This window comes from Xiphophorus couchianus, chromosome 5, assembly GCF_001444195.1.
Source record: "Xiphophorus couchianus chromosome 5, X_couchianus-1.0, whole genome shotgun sequence".
Lineage (NCBI taxonomy): Eukaryota > Metazoa > Chordata > Actinopteri > Cyprinodontiformes > Poeciliidae > Xiphophorus > Xiphophorus couchianus.
In genome coordinates, this window is record NC_040232.1 from 1,788,279 (window position 1) to 1,799,096 (window position 10,818).

Sequence of the window (10,818 nt, forward strand, 5' to 3'; positions counted from 1 at the left end):
AAACAAATTACACTTTAATTACAGTTAAATTACACATCTTGACTTGAATTAAACTTTAAACAGAAATCCTTTGTTTTTGTATAGATACAAAAATCTGTATAAGATACAGATGTTGAGTGTTGAGTCATTTTCCCCTGAGAAAAGCGAAAACAACCAACCAAAGTTAGTATTGAAGGTCATTTTATATATTTTACTTACTTTAAAACATATAAAAAACGTCATGGGATAACTACAGGATATGTTAGCTTTCTGGAAATGAGGCTGAACATGCAGCCGCTGCCCCCTGGTGGCTGGGAGGAGAACCAGAACCAGAACCGGAACCTTCATCTTTCTTTGTGTTGCAGGTTGAAAAGTTTCTACCAGGCAGAGTGGGACAAAGTCCACCAGCTGTACCAGGAGGAGGCTGATAAATGTCGTCTGCTGATGGAGCAGCAGGTGAGAACGCAACGCAACCAGCAGACCGCTAACGCCGCGGCAGGACGCTAACGCCGCCATGTTGGTTGTGTCGCTCAGGTGGAGGAGCTGAGGCGCCGACAGGAAGTAGAGAGGAGGAAACAGGAAGAGAGTCACAGCCAGAAGATGGAGGCGGTGAAACAGGAGTACGACACTTCCATACAAGGTGTGTGTGTGTGTGTGTGTGTGTCTTTATGGGCGTGTGTGTGTGTGTGTGTGTGTGTGTGTGTCAGGTGACTCCCTCCTGAAAGCTAAAAGTTTTTTTTACTTCCTGTTTCAGAGCTGAGGAGAGTCCAGGTGACTGAACTAGAGGATCTGCAGAAAACGCTGATAGAAACTGAAACGTCGCTCGCTGTAAGAGCCACACCAACTGTTTCCTGTGTTGTTCCTCCAAAATAAGAGCATTGACAACATTCAGATAGCTATAAGAAACAAATCCCCAGTTCCACATCCATCCATGTTAGAGATTAGCATGTATTAGTGTGAATTATCACAGTGAGCACAGATTAGCATGGTTAGCATGGATTATCATAGTTAGCTTGAATTAGCATGGCTAGCATAGATTTGGACTAATGAGATTTAGCATGGTTAGCGCAGCTAGCTTTTCAGCAGGGACAGAGAAAATCAGACCTACTGACTGAGATTCTGTTGGTGGAAATATCAAAATATAAAATCTGGAGTGTTGAGGACAGAACCGGCAGGACCGTTTGGGTCAGAGAGGCGGATCAGAACCAACGCCACATCCTGTCTGTTTGTCCTGCAGGAGAAAATCTCGCTGCTGTCGGCTGAAAACGAGAATCTGAGCGAGAAACTGAGAGCAGAAGAAGAGAGGCGGCAGCGAATCCTGAGCGACAAAAGCCTGGTAAACGGCGCCGAACACACAGAACCCGGAACCGGGTCAGAACCGCTGATGTAAAGGAGGTTCTTAGGGTCACTGAGCGGTTCTCTCCAGCTGGTGGCGCTGTCTTCATTCGCAACAAAAATATTCAGGAATTTTTCTTTCAACTTTAAACCAGAATAAAAAATTGAAACTTTTTATAGATGAAATCAGGCGAAAGCTTCAGAACCAGAATCTGATCCTTTAAGACATGTGTCAAACTCGAGGCCCGTGGGCCAAATCTGGCCCATCATAACCATTTCTGTGGCCCTGGAGAGCAGAGTGGCCAAAGCTTTAGTCACTAAACCCGACCAAAATTAACCACCAAAAAAAGAAAATGACAAAAAACTGTAACTAAGCAAATAAAGTATCTCAATTTTATTACTTTTGTTATTCATTGCAGATCTAAAATTTAAAAAACGTTTGTGTATCAACAGAAAGGCGTCTAGTTTTATTCTCAGTATGAAAACAGATTTGGTCACTTTTTTCAAAACACTCATTATACTGTATAGTTTTAATAAATGAAATAAAAGCTGATTTGACTTTTCAGTAAAAGTCTCTGGATAAACGAGATTTATTAAAACCTCATAAATATATATATAAAAAATTACATTTTTCTGTCATATTAACATTTTACTTTGTATAATAATTTTACCCCAATAACCAATGAATTTGTATTCTTGAATGAAATGCAGCTGGGGCCGCACAGAATCAGTTCAAGGGCCACAAATGGCCCCCGGACCGCACGTTGGACACCCCTGCTCTCCAGTCTATAACTTAATGATAAAAGTTCTTAAATATAATTTAAACTCAGTTTATTTACATCAGTGTGAAACATGTTAAAAATGATTTTAAGAAGCTTTAAAGCCTGAAAACTTTTTATTACTTTGATGATCAAAATGTAAATATTTTCACATTAAAATTTTCTCATTACTTTTTTATTAAAAGCTATTAAAGCAGTCAGTGTTCCTGTTTTCTGAACATGTTTTTGTTCCCAGACTCTCTGGTTGGATAATTATCCAGATTTCATGTTTAAACACCAAAATCAACATTTAAATTCAGTAAAAATGTAGAAGAAGATCATCCAGGTGGTTGTCTGTGTTGACCTCTGAACTCTTAGACTTAGACTTAGACTTAGACTGACTTTATTATCATTCTGCATGCACAGGGTGAATACAGAACGAAATTTCGTTGCATTCGGCTCAGGACAATGTTTTGAGGTTCCAATGTTGTGAGGTTACTCCAGAATAAAATAAAATACAGTATAAAATATGAATATAAATATAAATATAGAATATAAAGTGCAGTAATGACAGTAAAATATAAGTTATTTAGCTCTGTACATGTGCAAGGTATAAAGTGGAGACCAGATTTTAAGTGCAGTCCAGTTAAGAGTTCAGCAGTCTGATGGCAAGTGGGACTCTGGCGCCCCCTGCTGGTCTGTGTCCAGAAGGATTCCCACACGCTGTACCTGGAGCAGGAGCTGGACAGCCTCAAAGTGGTGCTGGAGATCAAGAACCAGCAGCTGCACCAGAAGGAGAAGAAGCTGATGGAGATGGACAAGATGGTGAGCTGGGTGACCTCTGACCTCCAGCTGTGACCTCCAGCTGTGACCTCCAGCTGTGACCTTCACTGTGTTGCAGGTGGAGACGAACGTCCGGCTGGAGGAGTGTCTGAAGAAGGTGCAGCAGGAGAACGAGGACTACAAGGCCAGGATGGACAAACACGCGGCTCTTTCAAAGTAAGAGCCTCAGCTCAACGTCGTCATCATCGCTGTGTTTGTGAGGAAGAGGAGGTTCTGTTTTCATCTCAGGCCGTTATGAGGGAGAACGAGACGTTTCCTAAATATTTAGCTTAGTAATTCATCATGTTGGTCTTTAGCTTTCTGGGTGAATATTTAGTTTGGAGCTAAAGTCTGACCCGGTTCTGCAGTCTGACCCGGTTCTGCTCTCTGTCGCCCCCTGCAGGCAGTTGTCCTCAGAGCAGGCCATCCTGCAGCAGACCCTGCAGAAGGAGTCAAAGGTCAACAAACGTCTGTCCATGGAGAACGAGGAGCTGCTGTGGAAGCTGCATAACGGCGACCTGCTGGGCAGCCCCCGCCGCCTGACGCCGCCCTCCCCCTGCGGCTCGCCCAGAGACTCCGCCCACTTCCCCACAGCCGCGCCCCTGTCTCCCAGATAACCCGGCGCCGGCCGCTGATGGACGTGTGGCCGGCCGGGCGGCGGCGGGGCCCGGCTCTGACAGGAAACCCGGGAGCAGCGGGAACGCCGGCCGGACTTTTCCTCCTTTAAGGATTCGACTTGTTCTCCCAAAGAGCGACGCTCAATCAGTCGGACGTCAGCAGAACCCCGACCCGACCCGAACCCGGTGGACCTCTGTGGAAACCTTTAGACTCTGTGGAATGTAAAACGCTCCGTCAGCGCCGCCACGGAGCAAAATATGCAGATTATTTAACAGGAAATGTTTGTTTTCCTCCAGAACCAGAACCAGAACAGAGTAACTGGAAGAATAATTTATCCGTTCATGTCTCATGGAGTCTGTTGTTGTTTGTCCTGAAGAACCTCAGATTTACCCAGAATGCCTCATTGTTCTGCCTCAGAATAAAATCACTATGACATCATCACGATGTAAAGATTTTATTTCAGCCAATGAGCACGAAGTGGGCGTGTCTGCAGTCAAAGTGGGCGTTTCTCAACAGCAGCACCTGATTGGATGAAGTTTGTTACTGAACGACGCAGCAATTGGGCCAAGATGAGAAATAAAGAAAAACAAACTATGAGAGAAAAATCATACAGGAATAAAGTTGTAATATAATAATATGACTTTAATTTTATTTATTGATTGATTTTTCCTTGCATGGCTGTAAAACGTAGATAAACCAACAGAGGACAGATTATATTAGCGGCGCCTCCATAACGTCTCTTAGAGAACGTCTGATTTCAAAATAAGAGCATCAACAAAAATCTGACCTCTGACCTGCTGCCCGTTCAGGTTGCCCGAGTCGCACCTGCAGAGAGGAAGAGGAGGAGGGGTTAGTCTCCATTAACCCTGATGCCCTGACGCCAGGGGGCGCTGTTCGTAAAGTTACACTGTAAAAAATGAACAGCAACAGTTTGTTTTTAGTCCTTCATGAAGAAAAACTGGATGTTCATTCTTGAGTCATTTTATTCAAACGGATATTAATGTACAAACTAAATATTTCATTTCCCTGCTAAATATTCAGTTTACAAACTAAATATTTAATTTGCAGCAAAGTTTGTCTAGAAATCTGCAAAATCCAGCTTTTATTTTGATATAGACTTAAACATGTTTAGGAACTAAATATTTAGCTTAACTATTTCATTTCAAATAATAGATATTTAATATTTATATTAATAAATATTTAACTCAAGTTAAATATTAATCTACAAACTAAATATTTAGCTTTTGAATTAGATATTTAGTTTGGAACTCTGACATTTATAAATGTAGGAATTAAATGGTGAAAATATGACTGAAAAATGAAAAAAAATTTCTCTGACAATATAAATAAACCAAATTATTGTTGATTTTTAATTGTTTTTGTGGGCTCTAGTGTCCCTTACATGTCAGTAGGCTGACAGGAAACAGGGAAGACATGCAGCAAATATGGCCGGGTCCGGGAATCGAACTCGCGACGGCCGCATCGAGAACTGAAGGCCTGGGGTCGCGCTGTCCCCTACGCCACCACGCCACGCCCTTGTTGATTTTTTAGGTGTAACATTACAAGCGGCGCCCCGTCCACCACCGCTCTGGGTGCGCCGCCGTCACCTGCAGAACCGCCAGCCGGACTTGCTGTGGCGGACGCAGCGGCGTCGATGAGGTTGTGATGGTCGAAGGTACTGAACTAAATATTTGATCTAATTTAAACTAGAAATATGTAATAAATTAAATAAAACGTTTTAAGAAGCACTAATTTAAGTTATATTTATGTACGTTTTATGACAGATTTGTCTGTGATGAACGGTGACCTCTGACCTGCAGGGATGAGCAGGTCATCCTGTAGGTCAGAGGTCAGCTCCGATGTTGTTTTGTTACTCATTCTGCTGCAAGTTGGCTCAATTTTGACGCGCAAGACGTAACCTGTGAAAAACGGTTTAGGATTTTCAAAATAAAAGATCCAGAAGTAGTTCATTATTTCTTGCTCGGCCCGGTGCCAAATGGTCCGCGGACCGGTACCGGTCCACGGACCGGTGGTTGGGGACCACTGACTTAAACCATAAAATATTTCATTAAACAGGAGATACTCGTTTGTATAGAGAGTCTATAAAAAGCATTCAGTCCCGATGATGATGATGACGAAGATGATGATGGTGATCATCATCATCTTCGTTATCATCTTCATCATCATAAGCTTTGGATCTCACCGTTTTTGAATCCGAAGGGGGAAAAGTGAACAAAGGAACGAGAGGGATGGAGTCTGCCAGACGATCTTATCGTTTCCGTGGCCACTTGTTGTTGCGCAACCCCCCCCCCCCCCCCTCCTTTCTGTCTCTACTCTCTCACTCTCGTACTTCCTCTTCTGAGAGGGGAGATGTGCTACCAGCTCTCCTTCTAACGGGTTAATTGAGTTTCCTAAATCTGCTGGGATTTACCCTGTCCAGAACTGAAGTAAACTCTGTTTAAGCTGGTTTCCAGAAACGATTCGCCTGGTTTCTGACGGCCTACATCCAGGTGTCCCACCCTTCTTCCCCCTGTGAATTAGCCAGACTGAGCAGCCTACAGCCAACTAGTTTCACAGAGCACACCTGTTAACGGTCGCTCGTTCTCTATTTTACAACTTGCATTTGTTATTGAACCAGGTAGGTTTTAGTGACTCGGGCGAGTCCCAAGGATGAGGTTTTAAATATGGGCTACCAGCAACCTAAAAACATTTTCCACTTTTTCCTCTCCAGAATCAAACATCACAGCTATTTTACAACCATCAAAGAACTTTAAGGTGACTCATTAACTGAATGTCCACAACATCTTTTAGATTTTCTTTATGCTAAATATTTTATTAGTAAGGCATTTTTGCAAGGGTCAGTACAGCTTAATTCAGTAGCAGAAATAATCAAATAAGTAAAATCAATCATCTAGTCTATCTTTCCCTACTGCTGACACTGAGAACTAAAAAAGGGAACCTTTGAGAGAGACGGACGGAGTTTGGCGTTTCGAACCCCAGACCTGGCCTGATGATGAAGAAGGTGTTGCAGCAGAAGGAAGATGTTGATCGGCGAAGGCCAGGATCTCTGTAGGTCTGATGAACTTCTTCTCCGCATGGATGCTGAGGTCACACAGGACTTGGTGCTGGCAGGAAAAAAGGCACCAGTTCTTCTTCTTTGTCTTTGTCTTCATCTTTGTCTTTGGGGTCAGAACCCAGCCGATGAGAGAAGTGCGATTCGAAGCCACAGGTTGTGGGCCTGACGGGTTGGTCTCCATGAGCGGGACAGTCTCCGGCTCCGTGGCCCCGGCTCTTCTTCAGCTGCAGAGTTCTTTGTCCATCTGGATCTTGGCTCGAAGCTGCCCGGAGGATCCAACGAACGGTTCCTCTTTTGCACCCACCTTATATAGGGTTTATCCACCTTTTGGTGTGTTAGCATTGGCTAGCACTGTTGCTGTGCTTGTTTCATTGGCTGTCTGCTTAGACAGATGATCTCATATCCATCACTGTCTTAAGAGACATCATGTCATGATGTCTGTGCCAATGTCTCAGGGTTGCTCAACCTCCTGTGTCCCTTGCCTGCACAACCTTTCACCTACCATCTACCTCCAACATATCAGTGATGTTTAATTGCAGTTACACCTTTTTACACCATTTCAAGTTTAATGTCAAAATCACATTTATATTACATTTATTTTCTTTAGCTTCTCTGATTTAGCATTCATTTATAATTTTATAACCATAACTTATTAGTTACTCTTATTATAATCTTAATGTGAGTTATTACAGATGTTTTTCTGAAAAGAAACCAAGAATAATCCATGATTCTAATTATTTAATACCAAAGTTACAGTTACTTGTTTTTCTTGTAGGTGTTCCCACAAATGTAAGTGTAAGTATTATTACAAGTAAACCAATATTAATATAAGTATTTTACTTTGAATCTTATCAAATTACTCAAAATGTTTAGATTTCATTCTTTAAACTTTCATGCTTTAAACTAAGGAATAGTCTAAACTATTTTTATAAATCTGCAGGCTGGAAACTTCCTCTTTTTCCAGGAAACCTGCTTTTCCTGTTTAATGACTCTCTCTGACTGACTATGATTTCTTATGATTAGATAGAAAAAAGTAGAATTAAAGCAAAGTTTGCATGAGACAAAAACAACACACACAACCAGATTTATTTTATTGACACTTAAGTCTACTGTTGGGCCTTGATGTCACTTAAGTGATTCATTTTAAAGATAACTTTATTTATTATTACTGTTAAACCAAAATCTCCAGCATGGGGAAGTGGGATGAGCTCGGATTTTCTTGACAATAGCCAGCCTAAATAGGGCGGTGTGTTTTGGGAAAGTGGGGAGGTCAAGGTCATCGGAGAGGCCAAGGTCATCGGTGAGGCCAAGGTCATCGGGGAGGCCAAGGTCATCGGGGAGGCCAAGGTCATCGGAGAGGCCAAGGTCATCGGGGAGGCCAAGGTCATCGGAGAGGCCAAGGTCATCGGGGAGGCCAAGGTCATCGGAGAGGCCAAGGTCAGCGGCGAGGCCAAGGTCAGCGGGGAGGTCAAGGTCAGCGGCGCGGCTGCAGGAGGATTTCACCTGAAACCTTCTCATCGTCGACTCGGAGGTTCTTGAGGATTTCATTCCCAGTTTCTGGACATAATGTACATAAACAGAATAAAATATTTATCTGATGTTTTTGTTATTTTTGGATGGATAAAGTTGAACTTCCATAGTTTCTGATTTCTGATGATAAAAAAACATTAACTTTTCTTGAATGCATTTTGTAATTTTGTTTTCAGAACAGATGTAAGCTGGTAGCTTTTCTGTCTGGAGGCAGAAACTGCAGTTTTAAACAAATCAGTTTCTCTGTATTTGTTCATTTAATGTGTGATTAAAGGACTCAGACTAACTACCTTCAGAAATGACTCCGTTCACAGAAACTCGGGTGGACTGGTTGGGTTTATCTTACCGCTGCAGCAGAAATGTTGTCAGCACCGTAATGACCAGATGGACCTGAAACTCCCAGCTGCTCCTGTTGGACTCGGACTCGCTGCTGCTTCCTCCCTTTACGTTGGGAATGACTGCAGCCAGCCGCAGCTTCATCGATATCAGAGCTGCCTTTGGTTTTAATGAGGAACAGTCGCCCTCTAGTGGCTGATAGAAGCAACACGTTTCAATGTTCAGTTTGACAAAAGTTGACTTCGGTCTTCTTGTATTGTTGTCAGCGTAGCTGAACTCGGTGACAAATAAAACCAAGTGTGTAACTTCTGAAAATATATTTATGAGATTGTCTAGGAAACAAAATGCGACTCCGGTGGGACTCGAACCCACAACCTTTGAATCACCTCTCAAGTGCTTGACTAGAAGTCCAATGCGCTATCCATTGCGCCACGGAGCCACCTGTTGCACCCGGAACACTTCGGTTTTTAACCAGTAGCTCACAGCGGCGCAGAGAGTAAAACATGGAAAGCCTCTTTTCGTAAGAATTACCTTCGCAGACTAAATATGGCAACAATATGGATTTATCTTTCCCGTTTAGGCGGAAAGGTAAACGCTTCTTATTCTTCTTCTTTTTTTTTTTTTTTTTTTTTTACCTTTGATGTACCTTCCGTCGAGCGAACCAATAACTCTTGCTTTGTTGTGCTAATTTATTTTTTCCTCCATATTTTCATGAGACAGAAATGAAAACACACCCAACTTCACCGGCCCAGACTGCCTGCACGATAAAAGCAGCAGGTATTTTGTTCCATATAACACAGTAGGAGTGTAACAGGTAAACCTTTATGGATGAAACTCCACTAAAAACCCACCTGTTTAGGATTATATATGAAATGTAATCAATTACAAATTTATTGATGGAGCCTGACTTAATGTCGTGTTTTGATTGTTGATTCTAAGTTGCTTTGTGTTTCTGTGTTTGATATGATGTAAATCACTTTGAATGCCTTGCTGCTGAAATGTGCTATACAGATAACATATGATTTGATTTGAAAATCTTTTTGCCTTTAGCACTGATGTTACCCTAATGACTGACCTCTGACCTCCTAAAAACTATATCTGGGATACACTCTATTCCTCATTGTCATCAAATAGGCAATAATGTGATGTTCACACTGGATTGATTAACTAAAAATGTTTAATTTATGATAAACAACGTCATTATAAATGTAATCAAAGCATCAAATACGGTGAAGGTTTTCATTTTTCTCTAGAAATCCTGAAAACATGCAGAAAAATAAACATCTGCTGCTAAACTGCAGATCAGAGTTTCTGTTTTCACTGCAGTGGATGTGGCTTCACTCTCCACTTACTGTTTCAAGTTTAGTTTAGTTTAGTTTAGTTAAACTTCAGTAACTCCATGAACTGCAGCTGCTTCGTCTCTGCAGAGCATCAAGTCAACAGAACCATTTATGGACTGAAGGTCAGGATTCAGTCACTTGATGCCAGTTAATGAAAAGGGAAGGAAATCAGTTTTCACATCTTCACTTCTGAAATTTCCGTCCAATTTTAACTGTTCAGGATATTATGATGTATATTTTATAATTCTAAGCTAAAATGAATGAGGAAGAGATTTGAACTCCAGGATGTTTGTAACCAAACTAATTTAAGATTTTTACATATTTTATGGAACAAAAAATAAAAATTTATCTTACACAAGCAGATTAAAGTGATATAAAGAAATTACATCTCATAAAAGTTTCTTTGTTTTTTCTCCAAGGAAACTTCTAATTACAAAACTGTTCTGATGATGTTTGGCTCGTCTGTCTATTAAATGCTGACGTCATTTCAGAAAATTACTCTAAATCGCGATTAGAATAAATGGAGTTAGCTCTAATTTCACTCGCTCTGTGTTTTATTTTGAAGCAGAAAAGCGGAAGTGATCTAACAGTTGTTAGCTTGTTAGCAGTAAACAGAAACGGCCGACAGAACGGACCGGTCCAGAGATAAACTGATTCTAACAGCTGAACTTTTAATATTAACATGATCAGAAACCCGCCATGTTGGAGGAATGAATCCAGTCTTCCGTGTTTCCCGCCAAGAGCCCGGATAGCTCAGTCGGTAGAGCATCAGACTTTTAATCTGAGGGTCCAGGGTTCAAGTCCCTGTTCGGGCGGCAGATTTTTTATTTGTTTCTGGAGGAAAAATGAGCTGAAATGCAAACCGAGACGCTTCAGGTGTGAATTTCAACCGTTTCAATGAATAAGTTTAGTTTAGATCCAACTGTTAGGCATTTTACTCTGATGGTAATATGTTGTGTTCCTACTGTCAGACCTAATATTTAGCACAGCAATATTTTTAACTTGTGCTCATGATCTTAGCCAG

General features: G+C 41.6%; 1 protein-coding gene and 2 non-coding genes across 7 annotated transcripts in view; 2 read left to right on the forward strand and 1 right to left on the reverse strand.

The window, feature by feature from the left end:
- The window catches only part of LOC114144289 (microtubule-associated tumor suppressor 1 homolog), a 43,396-nt gene extending 39,446 nt beyond the window's left edge, over positions 1-3,950 (forward strand). For 4 of the 5 annotated variants that reach the window (XM_028016946.1, XM_028016945.1, XM_028016950.1 and 1 more), the window contains 7 exons: positions 345-435; positions 514-619; positions 734-807; positions 1,217-1,315; positions 2,781-2,897; positions 2,974-3,071; positions 3,298-3,950. In XM_028016946.1, coding sequence (XP_027872747.1) covers positions 345-435; positions 514-619; positions 734-807; positions 1,217-1,315; positions 2,781-2,897; positions 2,974-3,071; positions 3,298-3,511 — 799 coding nt within the window. In that variant the 3' untranslated portion in view covers positions 3,512-3,950. The remainder of the gene's footprint in view (positions 1-344; positions 436-513; positions 620-733; positions 808-1,216; positions 1,316-2,780; positions 2,898-2,973; positions 3,072-3,297) is intronic. The other variant, XM_028016949.1, reaches the window with a different exon arrangement.
- Positions 3,951-8,801: 4,851 nt separating this feature from the next.
- On the reverse strand, positions 8,802-8,893 carry trnar-ucu (transfer RNA arginine (anticodon UCU)). Its single transcript is given in 2 exon segments — positions 8,802-8,837; positions 8,857-8,893. It is a non-coding gene; the product is annotated as a tRNA-Arg (tRNA).
- Positions 8,894-10,536: 1,643 nt separating this feature from the next.
- trnak-uuu (transfer RNA lysine (anticodon UUU)) lies at positions 10,537-10,609 on the forward strand. The gene has a single exon. It is a non-coding gene; the product is annotated as a tRNA-Lys (tRNA).
- Positions 10,610-10,818: the final 209 nt, after the last annotated feature.